This window comes from Calypte anna, unplaced genomic scaffold (genome assembly GCF_003957555.1).
Source record: "Calypte anna isolate BGI_N300 unplaced genomic scaffold, bCalAnn1_v1.p scaffold_162_arrow_ctg1, whole genome shotgun sequence".
In the NCBI taxonomy this organism is placed as follows: Eukaryota; Metazoa; Chordata; class Aves; order Apodiformes; family Trochilidae; genus Calypte; species Calypte anna.
Genome location: NW_022045458.1, coordinates 1 through 27147, shown reverse-complemented (window position 1 = coordinate 27147; position 27147 = coordinate 1). Strand labels below are relative to the sequence as shown.

Here is a 27147-nt window from a genome sequence, read left to right as displayed (position 1 = left end):
CTGATTCTCCCCCCACCCCAAAATGTCACCCCCAGAGGTGTTTCTGCTCAATAAAAAACTGAAATGTTGCTGCTCCACCCTGGAGATGTTGGAGATGTTGGAGGAAGATGTTGGAGAGGTTTCCAGTGTTCTACTTGAGGAGTTCAAGGAGAGAAGTGACAAAAAAAAAAAAATAGTGTTGGAACTTCTTTGTGTCCTGGGGTGGGGAATTTTACCCAACCAGGAGGGTTTTATTGAAGAAAACACATCCCAAGAGAATGTTTTGGGTTTGTTTTCTTGACTTCTGCCATGGTAACAACCTTTTGGGGTGAGAAAAACCTTCCAGGTGCTGCTCCTCCACCTTGGTGATGCCCTCCTGTTTGCTGGGAACACCAATCCCTGCCCTAAGGAGACCACACCCCAAGAGAAGAAAACTTTGCAGCCCCAGATTAAAACCCCAAACTATTTATTTTCAACATCTCCCCCCCCCCCCAAAAAAAAAAAGGGTGAGGGGATCCAAAGGGTTTTCCCAACTACAACCACAACCATTGCACAAGTGCAGGAGGTGGCTCTAGAACTGAGCCAGAGCCAAGTGTCCCTAAAGCAGGAGTGAGATCTGTAGGGGCTCAGGCTCAGTTGGAAGGGCACAGAGCAGGTCTGACCTCCCAATTCAAACCCTGAGATCCCTCACCAGGAGCTCCCCCTCTGAGGGATCTCGAGAGGTTTTACTCCTGGGACAGAGATTCCTCCAAGGTCTCCAGGATGGATGCAGCTGAGGGACGTTTCTTGGGGTCCTCGTTGGTGCAGACACAGAAAAGGTCAATCAGGAGCTGGTAGGATGGGTCCAGTTCCTCCATGTTGAGGGCTGGACGGGTTCCCAAGGCTGCATAGTAGGCATCTTCATCAAAGCAGTCTTCATCAAAGGATTCATCTGGAAAAAAGGGAGAAAAAAGGGGTGGGAAGGGTGGTGGGAGGTGGTTGGGGCCTTTGGATCATAGGGATTTGCTCCTCTTTGGTTTTTGGGTGGGAAGAGACCTCTTGAGGTCATCTGCTTCTGCAGGGACATCTTCACCCAGAGGTCACTCAGAGCCCCATCCAACCTCTCCTGGGATGGTCCCAGGGATGGGGCATCTCCCACCTCTCTGGGACACCTGGGGCTCAGCACCCTCAGTGGGAACAATTCCTTCCCTCTGTCCAGGCTGAGTCTCCCCTTTTAGCATCACCAAATTATTTGGGTTGGAAAAGACCTTGAGGATCATGGAGTCCAACCCTTCCCCCAGCCCTGCCCCATGTCCCTCATCCCCACATCCCCAGGGCTTGCTCTGAAACCCCTCCAGGCATGATGGGGACTCCAGCCCTGCCCTGGGCAGCCTGGGCCAGGCCCTGACAACCCTTTCCAGGCAGAAATTCTTCCCCAGCTCCAACCTAAACCTCCCCTGGCACAACTTGAGGTGTGCCAAAAGTTCCTCTTGTCCCATCCCTTCTTCCTTGGGAGCAGAGCCCGACCCCCCCTGGCTCCAACCTCCTCTCAGGGGCTTGCAGAGAGCCACAAGGTCTCCCCTCAGCCTCCTCTGCTCCAGGATCAGCACCCACAGCTCCCTCAGATGCTCCTCACAACTTCTCCACACCCTTCTCCATCTTCTCCAGAACCCCCTCCTTACTCTCCAGCCCCTTCCCTCCGTGTTCTCCAGAATCTCCTTCTTACTCTCCAGACCTTCTCCCTGTTCTCCAGACTCCTCTCCGTGTTCTCCAGACCTTTCTCCTTACTCTCCAGCCCCATCTCCATCTTCCCCAGACCTTACTCTCCTTACTCTCCAGACCCTTCTCTGTTGCCCTTCTCTGGATGCACTCCATCCCCTCCATCTCCTTCTGCTCCTTTGCTCCAAGCTGAACCCCCAGCTCCCTCAAGCTTCTCCTGCCCAGACTTGTGCTCCAGACCCTCTTGCAGGGTCCTTTGCTCCAGGATCAGCACCCACAGCTCCCTCAGAAGCTCCTCACAACTTCTCCACACCCTTCTCCAGACCTCCTCTCTTGTCCCATCCCTTGTTCCTTGGGAGCAGAGCCCAACACCCACCCTACTGCACCAACCTTTCAGTATGAAACCATCACCCCAGCCCTGCTCCCTTCCCTCTCCTTTTCCCCAAGGCTCAGCTGCCCCCAATATTCCTCTGTCCCACTCCTAGCACCCCTCTCAGCTCCTGTTTGCCAGGTGGGATCCGAGCAGCACCCAGCACCCAGCTACAGCCTGGCAAATGGCTCCAAGATTGCCCTGGAGCTGTGGGATGGAGCTGGGGCTGTGGTGGGGAGCAGCAGTCAGGCTTTGGGGACATCTTTCAAACCCTCCTGAAGCTTCCTGGCAGGAATCTGGAGGAGCAGCTGGATTTGGAGCAGCTCTCTGCAGCTGTGCAGCAGCTGGAGCACTCGGGGGTCACCAGGATGTGTTGCCATCATTTATCATCTCCTCATTAAAAAGCTGAAGGGAGCTGAAAGCAGCCCAGCTCCCTGCACCAACCCCAGCTCTCTGCCAAGAGGCACCCAGGGGACACCCAGCACTTTGGGGGAGGTTCCCCTCGACCTGCTCCAAACCCCAAACCTTGCCAGGAGGGAGAGGGGAAGGATTTAGAGGAGAAGTTTCTGCCCAACACCACGGAGACACAAACCTTCATCACCTGAGTCCTCCCCCAGGCTGAGGTGAGGCACGGACAGAGTCATCATTTCCCAGAGAGTCAGCCCAAAAGCAAAGATGTCAGCCTTGTCAGTGATCACCCCCGAGTCCTCCAGGGCCTCCTTGGGCTTCCAGGGTTCGGTACCGATGTAGCACAGCTCCGGGTCACTGACTGCAAGGGAAGGGACAGCTCAGGGGGGGGGGAGGCTGCAGCTCAACCTCCTGGTTACCTCAGCTCTGCTCCAGGAGCTTCCAGAGCCCCAAATCCCATTTTTTTTTTCCCCCATCCATGTTTCTGATCACCTGGAGGCAGCGATTCAGACCAGGGGGGTTGAGGCAGTTCCATCCCACCTGGAGTTGTGTGTCCAGTTCTGGAGTCCCCAACCCCAGAAGGACACAGAGCTCCTGGAAGGTGTCCAGAGCAGAGCCACTCAAATGCTCAGAGGGCTGAGCACCTCCCTGGGAAGCCAGGCTGAGGGATTGGGGTTGTTCAGCCTGGAGAAGAGGAGGCTCCCAGGTGAGCTCAGAGCAACCTTCCAATATCTGAAGGGGCTCCAAGAAAGCTGGGGGAGGGCTTTGGACATGGGGGGTAGGGAGAGGACAAGGGAAAGGGGTTAAAACTGGAAGAGGGGAGAGTGAGGTTGGAGATGGGGGAGAAATTCTTGAATTTGAGAGTTGGGGGTGTTGAGGCTGGAGAAGAGAAGGCTGCACCGGGGAGACCTTAGAGCACCTTCCAGTGCCTGAAGGGGCTCCAGGAAAGCTGGGGAGGGACTTGGGACAAGGGCCTGGAGGGATGGGAGCCTGCGAGGGGGAAGGGTTTGCAGCTGGGAGAGGGGAGATGGAGAGGAGATCTTGGGCAGGGAGGGAGAGAGGGAGGGAGAAATGGTTTGGTTGGACTTGGTGATCTCCAAGGTCCTTTCCAGCCATGAGCATTCTGTGATTCTCAGGTGTGGGACATGGGTTAGTGGTGGCCTGGAATAAGGTGATGTCCTGGCTGGGCTGGAGTGGGCTAGGAGAAGGGGGAAGGGTTTGGAGCTGGGAGAGGGGAGATGGGGATGAGATGTGAGGGAGGAATTGCTTGGGGTGAGGGTGCTGAGCCCCTGGTTGCCCAGGTTGCCCAAGGAAGCTGTGGCTGCCCCATCCCTGGCAGTGTCTCAGCCCAGGTTGGATGGGGCTTGGAGCACCCTGGGCTGGGGGAGGGGTCCCTGACCATGGCAGGGGTTGGGATTAGGTGACCTTTAGGGTCCCTTCCCACCCAAACTATTCCATGAAACCTCAGACCCCTCTCCAGTCACAGAGTGCCACATTCCCTCTCTCCCTAGGGAATTCCTGGGTGCTCAGCACATCTTGGCTGCTCAAGATCCTTTCCCAGATCCCAGCCTGTCACCCCAAAACCCCCCCAACACTTCTGGGTTGCTGTTTCACCCTCAGCTGCAGCAGGGATGGAGACCCAGCACAGTTGTTGATGGGTGCCAGGGACCCACAGGAGGAGCCAAACCCAACTCAGAGCTGGGCCCTGACCCCAAACCCTGAGGTTTCAAGCCCAAGATGAATGCTGGGGCAATGCCTGCAGCTCTCTCCTTACAAAAGGGAGCAACAGCTCCTAAAAAACTGTCACAGAGCAACTTGTGAGGCTGTGGCAGACCCTGTGTCAAGCAGCAGAGAAGAAAACCTTCCTGTGATGAATCCCAGCACACATTCCTGCTGCTCACAGCCAAGCAACCCCACCATGAAGCATCTGCTTCTCATTTGCCTGAGGCCTTCACACCATTCCTGCTGGGTTCCTGCTTCCTCCCAGCCCTGAGAGGAAGAGCTGGGGACGTAACACCCTGGCAAGAGCATCTCCTGAAGCAGGGCCTGATCCAGCACCCACCATGTCCTGGTTTGGGGCAGGATAAAGGGGATTTTCTGTCCTGTCCTTTTGCTTCCAGCTCAGTCTCTTGTCAGGAGCTGCACTTGCTGAAATGAACAGCAAGTTTCTCAGGCAGTGTCTGCTGCTGGGACTGATCCCACTCCATGGTTATAGTTACAGCTGGGAATGGGCTGCAGAACCAAGGAACTGCTCAGCTCTGAGCAACATTTGGCCCTCTGGAAGGAGAAAAGGAGTAAAAAGGTCCCACCTGGAACCCTCCCTTAGGGAGGAAGGGACAAGATAAATGACCAAACTTGACCAAACAGAGGATTCCATCCCATACACCTCATACTCAGGAGAAATTGGAGGGATCCCCAGGCTCAAACCCCTTCCTGCTTCCCCTTCTTCCCCTCTCCCTCTTTGTTTTGCCATCCTGGGAGGATTCCATCCCTTCCTCTGCCTCTGCTCCTGATCCATGCCAGCCTGAATCTGTGTGTTCCTGCCTCCAGCTCCCAACTGCTGCTGACCCCAGGATTCCAGCCTGGACTTTCCCAGGGCTGCCCTGCAGCCTCAGTGGGGATGGGAGAGTTATTGGGGGAAAGGGGGAGGAACCTGGGATCAATTTTCCTGTAGATTTGTATAGATTTAGTCATTTTTTTCCTATTTATCATCACTGTTCCATTCAAGCTGTGTAGTTCAGTTCCCAACCCATCAGTCTCTCTCCCTTATTCTCTCTCCTTTCTTTCTCAGGGAGGGGGATGAACAGACAGCTCCTGGTATTGGGTTTCACTGCCAGGGCAGTGTTATACCCTGACACCCTGTCAAACCCCACTCCTGCCCACAGCACCCAACGTCCCAGCATGGAAAGCCACCAGGGAGACCTCAGAGATCTTGGAAAACTTAAAGCTGGATCTTTCAGAGATCTTTGAGCAGGGGACCACCACGTGTTCCAGCCCCAGCTACCTGTCATGTTCTCATCCAGGGGCAGGGACACTCCCACATCACAGATCTTGATGGCTTCAAAGTCACCTTTCACCACCACGTTGGAGGATTTGATGTCTCCATGGAGCAGCTTCTTGTCATTGTGCAGGTACTGAGAGGCAGAGAGAGAAGGGGTTAAACCTGCTGGGGCTGCAGGAGGATTGGGAGAACAAAGCACCAGCTCCTCAACATTAAACAAATTGAGCTTTAAAACCCCCAGGATGGCTCAAAACCCACCTGGAACCCCCACCCAGGGCAGTTTGAGTGCTCTGGGAGGCTGATGGTTGTTTTGTGCTGAGTGCTGCAGGGACAGGGACAGACTCACAGGGACCTTTTGCTTGGAGACCTTGAGGTCATGGAGTCCAACCCTTCCCCAGCACCCCTGCCCCATGTCCCTCATCCCCACATCCCCAGGGGTTGCTCTGAAACCCCTCCAGGCATGATGGGGACTCCAGCCCTGCCCTGGGCAGCCTGGGCCAGGCCCTGACAACCCTTTCCAGGCAGAAATTCTTCCCCAGCTCCAACCTAAACCTCCCCTGGCACAACTTGAGGTGTGCCAAAAGTTCCTCTTGTCCCATCCCTTCTTCCTTGGGAGCAGAGCCCGACCCCCCCTGGCTCCAACCTCCTCTCAGGGGCTTCCAGAGAGCCACAAGGTCTCCCCTCAGCCTCCTCTGCTCCAGGATCAGCACCCACAGCTCCCTCAGATGCTCCTCACAACTTCTCCATCCCCTTCTCCACGTTCTCCATCCCCTCCTCCTTACTCTCCATCCCCTTCTCCACCTTCTCCAGCCCCTTCCCCAGCTCCATTCCCTTCTCTGGACACTCTCCAGCCCCTCCATCTCCTTCTCATCCTTTGCTCCAGGCTCAGTTCCCCCACAGCTCCCTCAGCTGCTCCTGGGCAGTTTCACCATTTCCTAAAGTTCTCTCCCAGCTGCAGCCTCAGGGCTGTGGCTGCTGCAGCTCTGCCACAGGAGGTACAGGAGGAATTGTGACTGGGACAAGAGGAACTTTGGGCACACCTCAAGTTGTGCCAGGGGAGGTTTAGGTTGGAGCTGGGGAAGAATTTCTGCCTGGAAAGGGTTGTCAGGGCCTGGCCCAGGCTGCCCAGGGCAGGGCTGGAGTCCCCATCATGCCTGGAGGGGTTTCAGAGAAAGCCCTGGGGATGTGGGGATGAGGGACATGGGGTGGGGTGCTGGGGAAGGATTTGATGTGATGACCAAAAAGGTCTTTTCCAACCAATATTGCCCTGTGATTCTCTTACTTCAATCTCATCCACCTGATTCATAGAATCCCAGAATTGGCTGGGTTGGAAGGGAGCTCAGAGCTCATCAAGTCCAACCCTTGATCCACTCCCCCCGTGGTTCCCAGCCCATGGCACTCAGTGCCACATCCAGGCTCTTTGGAAAGATCTCCAGACACGGAGAATCCACTACTTCCCTGGGCAGCCCATTCCAATGCCTGATCACCCTCTCCAGAAAGAAATTCTTTCTCATCTCCAACCTAAACCTCCCCTGGCACAACTTGAGACCCTGCCCTCTTGTCTTGCTGAGAGTTGCCTGGGAAAAGAGCCCAACCCCCCCCTGGCTCCAACCTCCTTTCAGGGAGTTGCAGAGAGTGATGAGGTCTCCCCTGAGCCTCCTCTTCTCCAGCCTCAACACCCCCAGCTCCCTCAGCCCTTCCTCACAGCAATTCTGCTGGATCCCTTCACAGCCTCCTTGCTCTTCTCTGGACCTGCTCCAGCACCTCAATCTCCTTCCTGAGCTGAGGGGCCCAGAACTGGACACAGGACTCAAGCTGTGGCCTCCCCAGGGCTGAGCACAGGGGCAGAATCCCTTCCCTGGACCTGCTGGCCACGCTGTTCCTGACACAGCCCAGGATGCCATTGGCCTTCTTGGCCACCTGGGCACACTGCTGGCTCCTCTTCAGCTTCCTGAGCCTCCTTCCCCTGCTCAAATCAACCCCCCCAAGACCTCTACAAACCACCCCCTTTCCAGCTGCCCTCCCCACCCTGCTCTCCCACAGCAAATTCCTTGGCTCAGCCTCTCCCTCCTGGCACAGCCCCTGCTGAGCTCCCACCCACCTTCAGCCCCCTGGCCATGCTCAAAGCCACTTTGAAGATTGTGGCAGCAGGGAAGGGACCCAACTTCTTGGCACTTCTCTCTTCAATCAGGTCAGTGAGGGATTTTTCCCCCCCATACTCCATGGCCAGGCACATGCTCCCATCGTTGGCCTCGGTGAACGCACGATAACCTTGGAAAAAAAATATAGAAATTGGTTAAAAAACAATAAAAAGCTGAAAGAAGCAGCATTCCAGTCCAGTTCTCCTTCTGGAGGGAACCTGGATTTCCCTGGGGGGGTGAAGCCACAGGAATGTGCAGGGTGAGAGCTGTGAGGGCACAAAACTTGTTGAGGTAAAGGAGGTGCCCCCTCCAGGGCTGCTTCTCAGGTCAGGTTTCTGCCCTGTGCTCTCAGGTGTTAGCTGAAAGAAATAACATTTTTTGGAGAAGAAAAGCACCCATTTTGGGGGAAAAAAGTCACTTCAAGGAGGAGAAAAGAAACAGGGAGAAGAAAAATAAGGCTTGGGGTGAAATGGGAAGAATTAGAGAACAACACATCCCAACTGGGGAAAAAAACCCAACAATATCCTAATTGGAAAAAAGAGGTCCCAATTAGAGAAAAAATTCCTAATTACAGAAAAAACTTCCAAATAGAGACAAAGAAGTCACAATTGGAAGAAAACACATCCCAGGTTTTCAAGAACCTGTTCCTGAGCCAGGCCTGCAGGGCAGAGGGGAGGAAAGGAATGCTCCCCACTTCCCTGGGTTCCAGCCTTGGGCACCAGGTAGAAAACCCTAATGGGATTCACTTCATTAGCATCTCATTAGCATCTTAATGGCCTGTGTGCAAATTAAAAAGCCACCCACAGGCTGGAGGGGTCCCTGCCAGGGGAGAGCTTTAACTGAGCTGCAAGTGGTGGTGGGATGAGGGGAAAAGGTTCCAGCTGGGAATCTGGAAAGCTGGGGAGGGACTTGGGACAAGGGCCTGGAGGGATGGGAGCCTGCGAGGGGGAAGGGTTTGCAGCTGGGAGAGGGGAGATGGAGAGGAGATCTTGGGCAGGGAGGGAGGGAGGGAGAAATGGTTTGGTTGGACTTGGTGATCTCCAAGGTCCTTTCCAGCCATGAGCATTCTGTGATTCTCAGGTGTGGGACATGGGTTAGTGGTGGCCTGGAATAAGGTGATGTCCTGGCTGGGCTGGAGTGGGCTAGGAGAAGGGGGAAGGGTTTGGAGCTGGGAGAGGGGAGCTGGGGATGAGATGTGAGGGAGGAATTGCTTGGGGTGAGGGTGCTGAGACCCTGGTTGCCCAGGTTGCCCAAGGAAGCTGTGGCTGCCCCATCCCTGGCAGTGTCTCAGCCCAGGTTGGATGGGGCTTGGAGCCCCCTGGGCTGGGGGAGGGGGCCCTGACCATGGCAGGGGTGGAATTAGGTGACCTTTAGGGTCCCTTCCCACCCAAACCAGTCTGAGCTTCCATGAATTATGGAGCTGGAGGAAGGGCAAAGCCAGGCAGATCCAGCCTGGTTTCCCAGGTGGAAATCCCCTCAGGCTCTGAGGCAGGGATGGTCCCACCAAGCTGCTGCTGCCATCCCAGCTTCCCCCCAGGTGACAGCAACCACCCTGCCCCCAGGGCTGGGGTTGGGCGGATTCCACCAGGTTTGGCCCAAAATGTCAGGAAACCAGGAAAAAAAAACAAAACTGCCAAGTGCCTCCTCCTCCTCCCCTTTCCCCACACGTCCTGATCCTGATTTTTCTTCCTGCAGGATGGGAATGATTCTGATGACTTCATGTAGGGCCCAGTCCCTTCCTCAGCTCTGAAGTTGGTCAGGACCTTTAGGGTCCTTTCCCTCAAACCCCTCTGGGATCCCCTGGCTCTGGGATCCCCTGGCTCTGGGATCCCCTGGTTGTATGGCAGCTGCTGGAAGGGCTGATGCTCCCCCAGGCTCTGGGACCCCACATCCCTGTGCCCCCCCCCTGCAATCAAAGCCTTTTTAGCCCCAAATAGTTGTGAGGTTTTTATTTTTAGCCTCTGCTTCAAGGTTCCCATTCCTTTATTCCTGCTCAGCTCCTGCTCAGGTCTGGGGGGGTCACAGAGTGGGTGGGATGGTTCAGGGATCTCCCTTTGCTATGGGATGGCCCCCCAGGAGGAGCTGGGGGGGGTTCCCCATCCTCAGCTGGAGCAGTGGGAAGCTGAGTCCCATCTCCTCTGGGACAGGGGCTGACAGGGCAGGTACTGCTCTGTGCCTCAGTTTCCCTCCCAGGCAGGGGGAGCTCTCCAGGAGCTGCAGACACGGGATGGTTCAAAAGAAGAATGGTTAAGGATGGTTAAAGAATGGTTCAGGATGGTTAGGAATAGGTAAGAATGGTTAAGAATGGTTCAGGGTGGCTAAAGAATGGTTAAAAATGGTTAAGGATTGTTAAGGATGGTTAAAGAATGGATAAAGAATAGATAAAAATGGTTAAGAATGGGTAAAGAATGGTTAAAGAATGGTTAAAGAATGGTTAAGGATGGTTAAAAATGGTTAGGAATAGATAAGAATGATTAAGAATGGTTCAGGATGCTTAAAGAATGGTTAAGGATGGATAAGAATGGTTAAAGAATGGATAAGAATGGTTAAGGATGGTTAAAGAATGGTTAGGAATGGTTAAGGATTGTTAAGAATGGTTAAGGAATGGATAAAGAATAGATAAAAATGGTTAAGGATGGTTAAAGAATGGTTAAAGAATGGATAAGGATGATTAAAGAATGGTTAAGGATGGATAAGAATGGGTTAAGAATGGTTAAATGTGGTTAAAGAATGATTAAAAATGGTTAAGAATGCATAAAGAATAGATAAAAATGGAGAGGAATGATTAAAGAATGGTTAAAGAAGGGTTAAGAATGGATAAAGAATAGTTAAGGATTGTTAAAGAACGGGTAAGAATGGATAAAGAATAGATAAAAATGGTTAAGAATGGGTAAAGAATGGTTAAAGAATGGTTAGGAATGGTTAAGGATTGTTAAGAATGGTTAGGGAATGGATAAAGAATAGATAAAAATGGTTAAGGATGGTTAAAGAATGGTTAAAGAATGGATAAGGATGATTAAAGAATGGTTAAGAATGGTTAAATGTGGTTAAAGAATGATTAAAAATGGTTAAGAATGGTTAAGAATGCATAAAGAATAGATAAAAATGGAGAGGAATGATTAAAGAATGGATAAAGAATGGATAAGAATGGATAAAGAATAGATAAGAACAGATAAAAATGGTTAGGAATGGGTAAAGAATGGGTAAGAATGGTTAAAGAACAATGAGATTTTAGCCCCACTGCTGCCCCATCCTCTTTGTTTTCCAGGTGACCGAGGCCCCAAGGGAGAGAAGGGGGACAGAGGTGGTGGCACAGGTAAGGTCTCACTCCCTGTCAGCTCCTCAGCAATGGTTTTGGAGGGGTCTGGGGGGGCCAGGGGGGGTTTTGGGGTCATCCTGCAGGAGAAGAGCAGGAAAGCAGCAGGACAGAGCTGGTGATCCCCAGGCTGGGGTTGTGCTGCCTGAGGAAGGAGGAAGCAGAGCATGGGGAGGGGGCAGGGATCAGGGGTCAGGGCTCAGGGAATGTCAGGGAAAGGGGTGTTGGGGTGGGAAGGCAGAGCTGTGGAGGGGGAAGATCCTGGACCTGCAGCCCCAAGGCCTCATCCAGGCTGGATGGAGCATTCCTGAAGCCCTTCCCAGTCCCTGGTTCTTCCCTGGGGATCCAATAGGATCCAGCTGAGGGCTGAGCTCCCCTGGGTTTTGCTGCCAGACAAAGAGCATCATTCCCAATCCCAGGGGGAAGCCAAGAGGAAGGAGGGGCTGGAAGGACACAGCTCTTCCACCCCTCTCCCCACGGCAGGATTGGCCCCAGGAAGGGTGTTTTCCCAGTTCTTTTCCAGGGAATACCCGTTGGGATGGAGGCAGCTGGGTGGCTGCCATGGGGTGTCCTTTGGGGCCAAGCCCAGGAGGTGCCACCCATCCCCCAGGGAGCCAGAAACTGTTGGGGAATGAGCCCAGGGTGGGATCCTGCCCCATGGCTGAGCTCCTCCTGGAGAGCCCTGGAGCTGCTGGTGGATTCCTCCAGGCTTTGTCCAGCAGGGGACATTCCTTCTGCTGCCCTGGGGACACTCCTTGGGGACACTTAGGAAGAAGCAGAGTATGGGGAGGGGGCAGGGATGGGGCTTCAGGGTCCCTCCCAACCCAACTCAACCCAACTCAACCCAACCCAACCCAACCCAACCCAACCCAAACCACTCTGGGGTTCCAACACAAACACTGACACTGATTTCTGTCCCTTCCCTGTCAGTGAGGACACTTCAGGAAGGGTGGGAAGTGGCCAGGGAGCAGCAGAAGTCTCCTGGAAATAATTGACAGCAAATAAATGCCTTGAGATGTTTGCACTGTGAGAGGCTGAAACCATCCTCACCCTTCAGCCCCTGCCACTTGGGGGACACAAACAGAGCTCTGAGGTGGCACTGCCACCACCACCCAGGTGTCCCCACCCAGCAGAAGAACCCAAAGAAAAAACAAAACAACAAAGCAATGAAAAGCAAACAAAGCCACTGCCTGCTGGGGAGATGTCAGGGGAGATAAGAGCAGAAATCAACCCCCCCTGAAGCAGCTGCTCCAAGCACTCCTGCCACCCAGCCCCAGGTGACAGAGCCTCCATTGTCCCTCACAGAGATGTCACCAAGGTGGGACCTGACAGGAGGTGCTGCCCATCCATCCCTTCAGGTTCTGCTCTGCTCTCTCCCTTCCCTCAGCCCATCAGGTGAAGCTGGGGGGTCAGCACAGCCCTGAGCTCTCTGCTGCCTTCTCCAGAACCACCCCAGGAAGGCACCAGGGGCACCTCTCAGCTCCCAGAGCTGCTGCTGGGGGGTAACTCCCCCAGAGACCACCTCCCCCTGACTGCCACCACCTCACCAGGGCCACCAAACACCTCCGAGGTGGCTTCTGCCACCAGCAGTGCTGTCCCTGCAGCCCAGGAGAACTGCCAGGTCCCCATCACCCAGAGCAAGAGGAGCTGCAGGGGCTCATGGCCTGGGCTGGGGGGCAGAAGGGACCCCCAAGGTTTTAAAGGCCTGGCTTGGATGGGGCTCTGAGCAGCCTCATCTGGAATCCCTGCCTGGGCTGGGGGGGAAGGGACCTTCAGCCCCTCCCAAACCTGAGCAGGAATAAAAGAATGGGAACCCTGAATCTGGGGCTAAAAACCCCCTATTTGGGGCTAAAAAGGCTTTGAGTGGAGGGGGGAGGAACAGGGATGTGGGGTCCCAGAGCCTGGGGGAGCATCAGCCCTTCCAGCAGCTGCCATACAGCCAGGGGATCCCAGAGCCAGGAGATCCCAGAGGGGTTTGGGTGGGAAGGGACCCTAAAGGTCACCTAATTCCACCCCTGCCATGGTCAGGGACCCCTCCCCCAGCCCAGGGTGCTCCAAGCCCCATCCAACCTGGGCTGAGACACTGCCAGGGATGGGGCAGCCACAGCTTCCTTGGGCAACCTGGGCAACCAGGGGCTCAGCACCCTCACCCCAAGCAATTCCTCCCTCACATCTCATCCCCAGCTCCCCTCTCCCAGCTCCAAACCCTTCCCCCTTCTCCTAGCCCACTCCAGCCCAGCCAGGACATCACCTTATTCCAGGCCACCACTAACCCATGTCCCACACCTGAGAATCACAGAATGCTCATGGCTGGAAAGGACCTTGGAGATCACCAAGTCCAACCAAACCATTTCTCCCTCCCTCCCTCCCTGCCCAAGATCTCCTCTCCATCTCCCCTCTCCCAGCTGCAAACCCTTCCCCCTCGCAGGCTCCCATCCCTCCAGGCCCTTGTCCCAAGTCCCTCCCCAGCTTTCCTGGAGCCCCTTCAGGCACTGGAAGGTGCTCTAAGGTCTCCCCGGTGCAGCCTTCTCTTCTCCAGCCTCAACACCCCCAACTCTCTCAGCCTGGCTCCAGAGCAGAGCTGCTCCAGCCCTCCCAGCAGCTCCAGGGCTGGACACTTACCCACGATGTTGGGGTGCTGGAGATCCTTCAGGATCTTGGCTTCTTCATTCAGTCTCTGCTGGTAGATGCTCTGCTGGCTGCTGGTGCATTTGGAATTAATTTTCTTCACAGCCCAAGGGGAATGAGAGAGCCCCCGGGGAGACCTGAGGGGAAAGCACTGCCTGAGAACCTCTGAGGGGAGGTTCTGCCTTTCAGCTGTAGGAATCCATCACAGAGGTGCAGAGGGATCCTCACCCCCCACATGGGTCCTGTTCTCTCTGATTTTAAAGGTTTTTTAATTCCTTTTTTGAATCCTCCAGAGGTTTGGGATCAGCTCTGCATCCCTCAGGTGGAGGAGGGGATGCTGAGGGAGGAAGGCAGCAGAACCAAGACCCCAAATGTCTCAGTTCCAGGCCAGGAAAAGCCTGAGGGGTTTTTTCCCAAATCCATGGGGCTCCAACACGCTGGGGACAGCTGGAAACCCTTCCAGCTCTCCCTCTCCCCCCAGCCTGAGGGGTTGGAGGCAGCAGCAGAAGGTGGGGGAGGGCAGCACAGGCTCCCAGCTCCATCACTTTCCACCCCATCCATTATTTTAGAGAGGAAAGAAGAAGAATAAAGCAGCAGAACCCTATTCCTGAGCAGCACCTCCCACCTGAAGGTCCCTGTCCTGGTTTGGGGCAGGATAAAGGGGATTTTCTGTCCTGTCCTTTTGCTTCCAGCTCAGTCTCTTGTCAGGAGCTGCACTTGCTGAAATGAACAGCAAGTTTCTCAGGCAGTGTCTGCTGCTGGGACTGATCCCACTCCATGGTTATAGTTACACCTGGGAATGGGCTGCAGAACCAAGGAACTGCTCAGCTCTGAGCAACATTTGGCCCTCTGGGAGGAGAAAAGGAGTAAAAAGGTCCCACCTGGAACCCTCCCTTAGGGAGGAAGGGACAAGATAAATGACCAAACTTGACCAAACAGAGGATTCCATCCCATACACCTCATACTCAGGAGAAACTGGAGGGATCCCCAGGCTCAAACCCCTTCCTGCTTCCCCTTCTTCCCCTCTCCCTCTTTGCTTTGGCATCCTGGGAGGATTCCATCCCTTCCTCTGCCTCTGCTCCTGATCCATGCCAGCCTGAATCTGTGTGTTCCTGCCTCCAGCTCCCAACTGCTGCTGACCCCAGGATTCCAGCCTGGACTGTCCCAGGGCTGCCCTGCAGCCTCAGTGGGGATGGGAGAGTTATTGGGGGAAAGGGGAGGAACCTGGGATCAATTCTCCTGTAGATTTGTATAGATTTAGTCTTTTTTTACCTATTTATCATCACTGCTCCATTCAAGCTGTGGAGTTCAGTTCCCAACCCATCTCTCTCTCTTCTTCCCTCTCCCTCCTCTCTCAGTGCTGAGCCCTGGCAGGTCCCTCACTCACCTCCTCATCAGGTAGACATTGACCCCAGTGCCATATCCCAGCTTCTGCATGAAGGGAGAGGCTGGGATGGTGACAGGGACAGGAGCTCCATCTGCAGGGGAGGAGAGAGAGAGGGAGCCTGTGAGAGCCCTGGGGAGCAGCTCCACACCTCCAGCTTCAGGGAAGCTGCACATGGTTTGGGTTTGGCTTGGCCACTCAGGGCAAGGGAGGTGGGGAAGGGGCTGGAGAAGATGGAGAAGGGGCTGGGAAAAAGGGAGAAGGGTCTGGAGAAGATGGAGAAGGGGATAGAGAACATGGAGAAGGTCTGAAGAACATGGAGAAGGGTCTGGAGAAGATGGAGAAGTTCTAGAGAACATGGAGAAGGTCTGAAGAACATGGAGAAGGGTCTGGAGAAGATGAAGGGTGTGGAGAAGATGGAAAGGGGTCTGGAGAACAAGGAGGGTCTGGAGAAGATGGAGAAGGTTCTGGAGAGTAATAAGGAGGGGATGGAGAAGATGGAGAAGGGGCTGGGAAAAATGGAGCAGTGTGTGGAGAAGATGGAGGAGGTCTGGAGAAGATGGAGAAGGTCTGAAGAACATGGAGAAGGTCTGAAGAATATGGAGAAGGGTCTGGAGAAGATGGGGAAGGCTACAGAGAACATGGAGAAGGTCTGGAGAACAAGAAGAGTGGAGAAGATGGAGAAGGGGCTGGGAGAAATGGAGAAGGGTCTGGAGAAGATGGAGGAGGTTCTGGAGAAGATGGAGAAGATGAAGGGTCTGGAGAAGATAGAGAAGGGGATAGAGAACATGGAGAAGGGTCTGGAGAAGATGAAGGGTCTGGAGAACAAGGAGGGTCTGGAGAAGATGGAGAAGGGGCTGGGGAAAATGGAGAAGGGTCTGGAGAAGATGAAAGGTCTGGAGAAGATGGAGAAGGTTCTGGAGAGTAAGAAGGAGGGGATGGAGAAGATGGAGAAGGGTCTGGGAAAAATGGAGAAGGGTCTGGAGAAGATGGGGAAGGGTATAGAGAACATGGAGAAGGTCTGGAGAACAAGAAGGGTCTGGAGAAGATGAAGGGTGTGGAGAAGATGGAAAGGGGTCTGGAGAAGAAGGAGGGTCTGGAGAAGATGGAGAAGGGGCTGGGGAAAATGGAGAAGGGTCTGGAGAAGATGGAGAAGGTCTGAAGAACAAGGAGAAAGGTCTGGAGAACATGGAGAAGGGGATAGAGAACAAGGAGAAGGGTGTGGAGAAGATGAAGGGTCTGAAGAGTAAGAAGGGTGTGGAGAAGATGGAGGAGGTCTGGAGAACAAGGAAAAGGGTTTGGAGAAGATGGAGAAGAGGATGGGAAAAATGGAGAAGGGTCAGGAGAATAGAGAGAAGGTCTGGAGAGTAAGAAGGAGATTCTGGAGAACATGGAAGGGGCTGGAGAAGATGGAGAAGGGGCTGGAGAAGATGGAGAAGGGTGTGGAGAAGTTGTGAGGAGCATCTGAGGGAGCTGTGGGTGCTGATCCTGGAGCAGAGGAGGCTGAGGGGAGACCTTGTGGCTCTCTGCAAGCCCCTGAGAGGAGGTTGGAGCCAGGGGGGGTCGGGCTCTGCTCCCAAGGAAGAAGGGATGGGACAAGAGGAACTTTTGGCACACCTCAAGTTGTGCCAGGGGAGGTTTAGGTTGGAGCTGGGGAAGAATTTCTGCCTGGAAAGGGTTGTCAGGGCCTGGCCCAGGCTGCCCAGGGCAGGGCTGGAGTCCCCATCATGCCTGGAGGGGCTTCAGGGGGTGTGGGGATGAGGGACATGGGGTGGGGATTGGACTCCATGATCTCCAAGGGCTTTTCCAATCAGACCCATTCCATGGTTCTGTGTCAGTGCCCTGGAGGAGGGGGGGAAGCAGGATGTGACACCCCCCAACCCCCCCAGCAGAGCCTCTGGTTCCCTCCCAGCCCCTCTGGGTCCCCCCTGGGCTGAGGACATCTCACCAGGTTTGTCCCTGGAGATGGGGTTCTTGGGGGACCTGAAGGGTTCCATCAGTGCCAGACTTCCAGCTCCCTGCACCTGAGAGCAGAGAGTGCAGAGCCCCCCCAGGGAAAAAAAAGAAATTAAAGGCTATAAATGACTGAATTTGCATCCATCTGGGGCTGGTTTGGGGCCTGGGGGGGGGAATGAACCCCAAAGTGGGGCTGGGGGCTGCTCTGAAGTGGGGGGTGAGGGGGGAATATCGCCCAGGTTGGCCCCAGGAGAAGCCCCCCCAGCTGGGGTGGGACTGAGGGTCCCAGGTGGGGGGGGAACCCCAAATTGGGAGGGGGGGGAGACCCTGATCCCACCTCTGGGGGGTCCCAGAAAGAGGGAAAGGGGGGAGGGGGAGGCAGGAGAGGACCCAGTTTGGGTCTCTGGGGGTGGGGGTCTCAGTTTGGGGGGGTGGAAGGGGGGCAGAGGACGCTTTGGGGGTCCCAGTTTGGGGGTGTCAGAGCCCCCCAGGTCTCACCTCAGGGTTTGGGGGGGTCACTATCAGGGTTTTAGGGGGGGTTTATCCCAGTTTGGGGGTGTCAGAGCCCCCCAGGTCTTACCTCAGGGTTTGGGGGGGTCCTACTGGGGTCCTGGGGGGGGTTTTATCCCATTTCAGGGGTGTCAGAGCCCCCCAGTCTCACCTCAGCCCCGGGGGGGGTCATTACTGGGGTTTTGGGGGGGTTCTGTCCCAGTTTGGGGGTGTCAGAGCCCCCCCATATTACCTCAGAGCTAGGGGGGGGTCTCAGTTTAGGGAGGGGGGGCTGGTCCCAGGTTTTTTGGGGGGGCCAAGGGGACATTAGAGCCCCCCCACATCTTACCTCAGGGTAAAAGGTCCCAGATGTGGGGGGGGACACATCCAGAAGCCCCCCCGGGTGTCACCTCAGGGTTTGGGGGGGTCACCATTGGGGTTTTGGGGGGGGGTTTTATCCCAGTTTGGGGGTGTCAGAGCCCCCCAGTCTCACCTCAGGGTTTGGGGGGGCCATTATTAGGGTTTTAGGGGGGTTTTATCCCATTTCAGGGGTGTCAGAGCCCCCCACTCTCACCTTAGGGTTTGGGGGGGCCATTATTAGGGTTTTAGGGGGGTTTTATCCCAGTTTGGGGGTGTCAGAGCCCCCCCCCAGTCTCACCTCAGGGTTTGGGGGGGTCAATATTAGGGTTTTAGGGGGGGTTTTATCCCATTTTAGGGGTCTCATAGCCCCCCACTCTCACCTCAGGGTTTGGGGGGGTCACTATTGGGGTTTTGGGGGGGTTATAGCCTATTTTAGGGGTGTCAGAGCCCCCCAGTCTTACCTCAGGCCCAGGGGGGTCACTAAAGGGGTTTAGGGGGGGGTTTATCCCAGTTTGGGGGTGTCAGAGCCCCTCAGGTCTCACCTCAGGGTTTGGGGGGGTCACTATTGGGGTTTTAGGGGTTTTTTATCCCATTTCAGGGGTCTCAGAGCCCCCCACTCTCACCTCAGGGTTTGGGGGGGCCATTATTGGGGTTTTGGGAGGGTTTTATCCCATTTTAGGGGTGTCAGAGCCCCCCAGTCTCACCTCAGGGTTTGGGGGGGTCATTATTAGGGTTTTAGGGGGGTTTTATCCCATTTCAGGGGTGTCAGAGCCCCCCAGTCTCACCTCAGGCCCGGGGGGGTCACTATCGGGGTTTTGGGGGGGTTCTGTCCCAGTTTGGGGGTGTCAGAGCCCCCCACATCTTACCTCAGGGTTTGGGGGGGTCATTATTAGGGTTTTAGGGGGGGTTTATCCCATTTTAGGGGTGTCAGAGCCCCCCAGTCTCACCTCAGGCCCGGGGGGGGTCATTATTAGGGTTTTGGGGGGGTTCTGTCCCAGTTTTGGGGGTGTCAGAGCCCCCCCAGTCTCACCTCAGGGTTTGGGGGGGTCATTATTAGGGTTTTAGGGGGTTTTTATCCCATTTCAGGGGTGTCAGAGCCCCCCACTCTCACCTCAGGGTTTAGGGGGGTCACTATGGGGGTTTTGGGGGGGTTTTATCCCAGTTTGGGGGTGTCAGAGCCCCCCCAGTCTCACCTCAGGGTTTGGGGGGGCCATTATTGGGGTTTAGGGGGGGGTTTTATCCCATTTTAGGGGTCTCATAGCCCCCCACTCTCACCTCAGCGTTTGGGGGGGCCATTGTTGGGGTTTTGGGGGGTTCTGTCCGTTTTGGGGTGTCAGAGCCCCCCCAGTTTCACCTCAGGGTTTGGGGGGGTCACTATGGGGGTTTTAGGGGGGTTCTGTCCCAGTTTGGGGGTGTCAGAGCCCCCCAGGTCTCACCTCAGGGTTTGGGGGGGTCACTATCAGGGTTTTTAGGGGGTTTTTATCCCATTTCAGGGGTGTCAGAGCCCCCCAGGTCTCACCTCAGGGTTTTGGGGGGGGTTATGTCCCATTTTAGGGGTGTCAGAGCCCCCCCCACATCTCACCTCAGGGTTTGGGGGGGTCACTATCAGGGTTTTGGGGGGTTCTGTCCCAGTTTGTGGGTGTCAGAGCCCCCCCCCCCCATATTACCTCAGGGTTTTGGGGGGGGGTTTTATCCCCTTTCAGGGGTGTCAGAGCCCCCCAGTCTCACCTCAGGGTTTGGGGGGGCCATTATTAGGGTTTTAGGGGGGTTTATCCCATTTCAGGGGTCTCAGAGCCCCCCAGTCTCACCTCAGGGTTTGGGGGGGTCACTATGGGGGTTTTGGGGGGGTTTTATCCCATTTCAGGGGTTTCAGAGCCCCCCACTCTCACCTCAGAGTTTGGGGGGGTCACTATCAGGGTTTTTAGGGGGGGTTTTATCCCATTTCAGGGGTCTCAGAGCCCCCCACTCTCACCTCAGGGTTTGGGGTGGTCACTATGGGGGTTTTAGGGGGGTTCTGTCCCAGTTTGGGGGTGTCAGAGCCCCCCAGTCTCACCTCAGGCCCGGGGGGGTCACTATTGGGGTTTTGGGGGGGTTTATCCCAGTTTGGGGGTGTCAGAGCCCCCCACTCTCACCTCAGGGTTTGGGGGGGTCACTATTAGGGTTTTGGGGGGGTTTTATCCCATTTTAGGGGTGTCAGAGCCCCCCCACATTACCTCAGAGCTGGGGGGGGTCCCAGTTTGGGAGGGGGGGCTGATCCCAGGTTTCTTTGGGGGGGATTAGAGCCCCCCCACATCTTACCTCAGAGTTGGGGTGGGGGGGGAAAGGTCCCAGATGTGGGGGGGACACATCCAGAAGCCCCCCCGGAGTCACCTCAGGGTTTGGGGGGTCACTATCAGGGTTTTTAGGGGTTTTTATCCCATTTCGGGGGTCTCAGAGCCCCCCACTCTCACCTCAGGCCCGGGGGGGTCCCAACCGCCGCCGCCGTTTGAATCGCTCTGGCGGGAACGCGGCTACGGCGGCCGCGGGCGGACAAAACCCCTCGGGATGCGCAACAAGAAGCAGGTTCGGGGGGGGGGGGGGGTGTTTGAAGCGGGGTTTGGGGGGGTCTTCAGGGGGTCCCCGACTTCTGGAAGGGGCGGTAAGAAGGAAGAAGGGTTCCTGAAGGATTCTGAAGGGTGTATTAGGGTCCCCGAGCCCTCAGGGGGAGGTTTGAAGGGGGGGGGAAAGTCCTCAAGGTGTGGGGGTGTGAGGTGTCCCCAAGACCTTGAGGGGGTCCCCAAACCCTTTGGGGGGGTCTTAAGGGGGATCCTCAAGCTCTTGGGGATTCTTCAGGGGTCTGCAAGCCCTTTGGGGGCTTCTCAAGGGGGTTCCTTAAACCCTTAGGGGGTCCCCAAACCCTTGGGGACTTCTTGGGGTCTTTAAGGTGCTGGAAAGGGGGGGTCTGAGGTGGTCCCCAAGTCTTTGGGGGTCCTCAAGACCTTTAGGGGGGGTCTCAAGGGGGATTCCCAAATCCTTGGGGACTCTTTGGGGTCCTGAGACCCTTGGGGAGTCTCTGAGGGGTCCCCAACCCTCTGGGGGAGGCCTCAGGGGGGTTCCTTAAACCCTCAGGGGGCTTCAGGGGGGTCCCCAAGCCCTTGGGGGGTCCCCAAACCCTTGGGGACTTCCTGGGGTCCTCAAGGTGTTGGAAAGGGGGGGTCTGCAGTGGTCCCCAACCCTTTGGGGACTCTTTGGGGGTCCTCAAGACCTTGGGGGGGAAGTCTGGGGGGGATTCCCAAACCCTTGGGGACTCATAGAGACCCTAAAGCCATTGGGGAGGTCTCTGGGGTGGATCCTCAAGCCCTTGGAGACACTTTGGGGGTCCTCAAGCTCTTGGGGGGGGTCTCAAGGGGGTCTCCTCCCCTTGGGGACTCTTTGGGGTGTTGGGAAGAGGTGTCTGAGGTGGTCCCCAAGCTTTTGGGGTGGTCTCAGGGGGGGTTCCTCAAACCTCTGGGGACTCTTTGGGGCCATCAAGGCTTTGGGGGGATCTCTGGGGTGGTCCCCAAACCCTTGAGGGGGTCTCAGGGGGGATCCCCACACCCTTGGGGACTCTTTGGGGTCCTCAAGCTGTTGGGGGGAAGGTCTGGGGTGCTCCTCAAGCCTTTGGGGGGGATCTCTGACAGGGTCCCTGGGGTCTTTGGGGGGTTCCCAAGCTCTTGGGAGTTCTCAGTTGGACCCCCAAACCCAGGGGAGGTGTCTTTGGGGTGCAGCAAGGTTCCTCAAGCCCTCGAGGGGTCTCAGGGGGGGGTCCCAAGCCTTTGGGGGGGATCTCTGAGGGGGTCCCCAGGGTCTTTCAGGGGGTCCCCAAGCTCTTGGGAGTTCTCAGTTGGACCCCCAAGCCTATGGGAGGTGTCTTTGGGGTGCAGCAAGGTTCCTCAAGCCCTTGAGGGTCTCAGGGGGGGGTCCCAAGCCTTTGGGGGGGATCTCTGAGGAGGTCCCTGGGGTCTTTGGGGGGTTCCCAAGCTCTTGGGAGTTCTCAGTTGGACCCCCAAGCCCAGGGGAGGTGTCTTTGGGGTGCAGCAAGGTTCCTCAAGCCCTTGAAGGGTCTTAGGGGGGGTCCCAAGCCTTTGGGGGGGATCTCTGAGGGGGTCCCCGGGGTCTTTGGGGGGTTCCCAAGCTCTTGGGAGTTCTCAGTTGGACCCCCAAGCCTATGGGAGGTGTCTTTGGGGTGCAGCAAGGTTCCTCAAGCCCTTGAGGGTCTCAGGGGGGGGTCCCAAGCCTTTGGGGGGGATCTCTGAGGGGGTCCCCAAGCTCTTAGGAGTTCTCAGTTGGACCCCCAAGCCCAGGAGAGGTGTCTTTGGGGTGCAGCAAGGTTCCTCAAGCCCTTGAAGGGTCTTAGGGGGGGTCCCAAGCCTTTGGGGGTGATCTCTGAGGGGGTCCCCAGGGTCTTTCAGGGGGTCCCCAAGCTCTTGGGAGTTCTCAGTTGGACCCCCAAGCCTATGGGAGTTGTCTTTGGGGTGCAGCAAGGTTCCTCAAGCCCTTGAGGGGTCTCGGGGGGGGTCCCAATCCTTTGGGGGGGAACTCTGAGGGGTCCTCATGTGGAAGGGTGGTGGTGGTCTCATGGGAGGGGGTGTCCAGGCACACCTTGGGGTGCTCTGTGTCCCCCCCCAGCACCCAGGAGGTTCTGAAGCAGAGCTGAATGTCCATCCCCAGCCCCCCCTGACCCCCCCAGCCCCCATCCAGCACAGCTCAAAGCAAGGGAGGGAATAATAAAACTCCTTTTATTTCTCTGATAATAAAGAAACCACCTCAGGAGGTGAGAGCCATGGGGGGGTCCCCAGGTCAGGGGGTGTCCCCAGCATCTCCCCCCCTCCCTCCTCATGGTGTCAGGCACTTGACCCCAGCATCCTCTGCATGGCCACAGTTGGTTTTGCCCCAGCTGGAGAAGCTGCAGTGCAGAAGACTCTGTTCTGTCCCCTTGCAGGAGACATCGTCCATCCAGATCCTCCCTGTGCCTGCAACAACAACAAAACATCAACCTCGGGGCCTGGTGGAGGCTTTGGAATCCCTCAGGATTCACTCAGATCCCAGGAAGGTGGGGAAGGAAGAAGGGGGTTGCTTCCTGAAGCTCTCCCTGAAGGATGGAGACAACCCCAGAGAGCCCCTCCTGATGTTGGAGAGGAGGAACCTCAGCAAGAACCATCAGGATCTGCAGGTGAGTGGCCAAAAATGCCACAGAAACAGAGGTTTGGGTGAATTTGTCTTCAGTTCAGTCATCCCTGACATGGGCATTGCTGCTGGGTGAGGTCTCAGTGCACTCCTTGAGGAGGGGAAGGACCAAGACCCTCAAATCCATCATCAGTGACCCTCCTGGTGGCATCCAGCCTCAGTGAGGTGGCCAGCACACCCTGCTGAGGGCTGGGCTTCAGGCACTGGTTGCCCAGGTTGCCCAAGGAAGCTGTGGCTGCCCAAAAACCCCAAAACCCCTCGTTGGACCTCAAGGCCTCGAGGATTTGGGGATTTGAGGTCCCCCATGTGCCACCACCGAGTGCCACCATGTCCTGGGGCCAGGATAAAGGGGATTTCCTGTCCTGCTCCAGCTCAGTCTCTTGTCAGGAGCTGCACTTGCTGAAATGAACAGCAAGTTTCTCAGGCAGTGTCTGCTGCTGGGACTGATCCCACTCCATGGTTATAGTTACAGCTGGGAATGGGCTGCAGAACCAAGGAACTGCTCAGCTCTGAGCAACATTTGGCCCTCTGGGAGGAGGAAAGGAGTAAAAAGGTCCCACCTGGAACCCTCCCTTAGGGAGGAAGGGACAAGATAAATGACCAAACCTGACCAAACAGAGGATTCCATCCCATACACCTCATACTCAGGAGAAACTGGAGGGATCCCCAGGGTCAAACCCCTTCCTGCTTCCCCTTCTTCCCCTCTCCCTGTTTGTTTTGCCATCCTGGGAGGATTCCATCCCTTCCTCTGCCTCTGCTCCTGATCCATGCCAGCCTGAATCTGTGTGTTCCTGCCTCCAGCTCCCAACTGCTGCTGACCCCAGGATTCCAGCCTGGACTTTCCCAGGGCTGCCCTGCAGCCTCAGTGGGGATGGGAGAGTTATTGGGGGAGAGGGGGAGGAACCTGGGATCAATTTTCCTGTAGATTTGTATAGATTTAGTCATTTTTTTCCTATTTATCATCACTGTTCCATTCAAGCTGTGGAGTTCAGCTCCCAACCCATCAGTCTCTCTCCCTTATTCTCTCTCCTTTCTTTATCAGGGAGGAGAGAGAGATTAATAGAGAACGTCTGGTATTGGGTTTCACTGCCAGAGCAGTGTTAAACCCTGACACACCACCACCTCTGGGGGCTCAGCCCTGGCCTCTCCATGTTTCCTCTGTCCCTTGGAGGTAGCAGAGAGGCTTTTGCCCCAGGAAAGGGCATTTTGTACCCTTGGGAGGGGCTGGTCTGAAGGCAGAGCTGGCAGGAGAGGAGCTTTCAGCTCTCTGGAGTGAGCTGGGCTGAGCTGGGCTGCCCTGCAGGAGCACAGGACACCCCCTGCAAGGACACAAGGTCCTGGGTCCTGCAGCAGCAGGGTGACAAACCCAAGGGCAGCTCTTCTGGGGGCTCTTGTGGGGTGAGGAAGGGGTGCAGGCAGCAGAGTGGAAGGAGCTGAGCCCATGCTGAGAGAGCCAAGAGGGGTGGAAGGTGCCAGATCCTGGTTCTGGTCAAAGCTTTGGCTGCCCCATCCCTGGCAGTGTCTCAGCCCAGGTTGGATGGGGCTTGGAGCACCCTGGGCTGGGGGAGGGGGCCCTGACCATGGCAGGGGGGGCACTTTAAGGTCCCTTTCCCCAAAACCCATTCTCTGATCTGATTCCATGGTTTGCCAGTGGGACAGGATGCCGTCCCCAGGGATCTTCAGGAGCTCAAGGAATGTGTCCATCTGGACCTCAGGAAGTCCCACAAGGCCAAGTGCCTGGAGCTGGCTTGGGGCAATCCCTGCAGTCAGGAAAGGAAATAAACTCTGGGGTGTCCCCAAGCTGCTCTGAAGGACATCAGCTCCTGGAGGGGTCCCCCTGTGCTCAGCAAACAGCTCTGACCAACCAGCAGAGGCTCAGGGGATCATTTGGGCTGGAAAAAATCACAAGATGAAGGAGTCCAACCCTTCCCCAGCACCCCTGCCCCATGTCCCTCATCCCCACATCCCCAGGGCTTTCTCTGAAACCCCTCCAGGCATGATGGGGACTCCAGCCCTGCCCTGGGCAGCCTGGGCCAGGCCCTGACAACCCTTTCCAGGCAGAAATTCTTCCCCAGCTCCAACCTAAACCTCCCCTGGCACAACTTGAGGTGTGCCAAAAGTTCCTCTTGTCCCATCCCTTCTTCCTTGGGAGCAGAGCCCGACCCCCCCTGGCTCCAACCTCCTCTCAGGGGCTTGCAGAGAGCCACAAGGTCTCCCCTCAGCCTCCTCTGCTCCAGGATCAGCACCCACAGCTCCCTCAGATGCTCCTCACAACTTCTCCACACCCTTCTCCATCTTCTCCAGCTCCTTCCCCAGCTCCATTCCCTTCTCTGGACACTCTCCAGCCCCTCCATCTCCTTCTGGTGCTGGAGGATGAAATTCATCCTCCCCACCCCGAGGTCTCCTGCACCCTGAGGGATCCCTGCAGAGAGGAATCAGTGCAGAGTGGGCAGGTTGGACTCTTCCATGGGTGAACATTCCTGGTTTTAAAGCCAAGTGGCTCAGATGCTCCTCACAACTTCTCCAGCCCTTCTCCATCTTCTCCAGAGCATCCTCCTTACTCTCCAGACCTTTCTTCATGTTCTCCAGACCCTTCTCCATCTTCTCCAGCCCCTTCCCCAGCTCCATTCCCTTCTCTGCACACTCTCCAGCCCCTCAATCTCCTTCTGCTCCTTTGCTCCAAGCTCAACCCCCCAGCTCCCTCAAGCTCCAGACTTGTGCTCCAGACCCTCTGGGGGGTTTTGGGGAAGTTCTGCCCAGCCAGCCTGGTCCCTGGTACTTGGTGGCTGTGCTGGCTCCTTGCTTTTGGGCTCCATCACCTCCTGGATGATGAGCAGCTGGGGAGGAGGCAGCTCCAGGAGTTAACAGGGTTGTGTGGAAGGGGAGCAGAACCCACCCCACCCCACAAGTCTGGGTCCTAAGGTCAGCCCTCCACCCTTCCAAGTGGTGCTGACATTTCCTCTCTGCTTTTCAGAGCTTTGCTTTTTCTGTTTGCTTTTGTTATTCTAAAGAGAAAAAAAAACACCAAACCAAAACAACAAAACCCAACCCAACCCAAACACAAGACCTCAAAAGTCACTCCTGGCTGAACAACCCAAAGCTTTTGTTCAACAAACCACCCAACCCCGGGGGGGGGTTGTTCTGCAACCCTGACTCAGCCTGGGGGAAGGAGCCATCTGGGCCAGTGCCAGCCATGGGCTCCTGAGCCAGCCCCAAAGTGGCTGCAGACACCCAGGGCCCGGCCCTGCTGGACCAGAACCATCCACCCAGAACTGCTCCAGTTTGGGTGGGGAATGGCTGGAGAGCAGCCCTGAAGAGAAGGACTTTGGGGTGCAGGGGGAGGAGAAGCTGAGCATCATTCCAGCCATCCCCATGTTGGTCACCCAACCCCACACGTGTCCATCTCTGGGGTCCCCATCAGCAGAAGGACCCGGAGCTGTTGGAGCCAGTGCAGAGGAGGCCCTGGAGCTGCTGGGAGGGCTGGAGCAGCTCTGCTCTGGAGCCAGGCTGAGAGAGTTGGGGGTGTTGAGGCTGGAGAAGAGAAGGCTGCACCGGGGAGACCTTAGAGCACCTTCCAGTGCCTGAAGGGGCTCCAGGAAAGCTGGGGAGGGACTTGGGACAAGGGCCTGGAGGGATGGGAGCCTGCGAGGGGGAAGGGTTTGCAGCTGGGAGAGGGGAGATGGAGAGGAGATCTTGGGCAGGGAGGGAGGGAGGGAGAAATGGTTTGGTTGGACTTGGTGATCTCCAAGGTCCTTTCCAGCCATGAGCATTCTGTGATTCTCAGGTGTGGGACATGGGTTAGTGGTGGCCTGGAATAAGGTGATGTCCTGGCTGGGCTGGAGTGGGCTAGGAGAAGGGGGAAGGGTTTGGAGCTGGGAGAGGGGAGCTGGGGATGAGATGTGAGGGAGGAATTGCTTGGGGTGAGGGTGCTGAGCCCCTGGTTGCCCAGGTTGCCCAAGGAAGCTGTGGCTGCCCCATCCCTGGCAGTGTCTCAGCCCAGGTTGGATGGGGCTTGGAGCACCCTGGGCTGGGGGAGGGGTCCCTGACCATGGCAGGGTTGGGATTAGGTGACCTTTGAGGTCCCTTCCATCCCAACCCATTCTGTGGTTCTCCATCCTGGAGAATCCAGCTCTTGATCACTGCTGGACCTTCTCCATCCTGGAGAACTCTGCTTCTTCCCAAACCCCTCTGGGATCCCCTGGCTCTGGGATC

The 27147-nt window shown here is 56.3% G+C and overlaps 1 protein-coding gene across 1 annotated transcript; it reads right to left on the bottom strand.

Moving 5' to 3' along the window:
• Positions 1-491: 491 nt before the first annotated feature.
• On the bottom strand, positions 492-20251 carry PBK (PDZ binding kinase). The gene is made up of 8 exons (XM_030468562.1): positions 20181-20251; positions 16874-16962; positions 14929-15019; positions 13536-13678; positions 7558-7727; positions 5460-5589; positions 2640-2816; positions 492-910 (listed from the first exon to the last, which is right to left on the bottom strand). Exons 2-8 carry the CDS (start codon positions 16920-16922, stop codon positions 705-707), a joined length of 966 nt encoding a protein of 321 aa, XP_030324422.1. The 5' UTR covers positions 16923-16962; positions 20181-20251; the 3' UTR covers positions 492-704.
• Positions 20252-27147: the final 6896 nt, after the last annotated feature.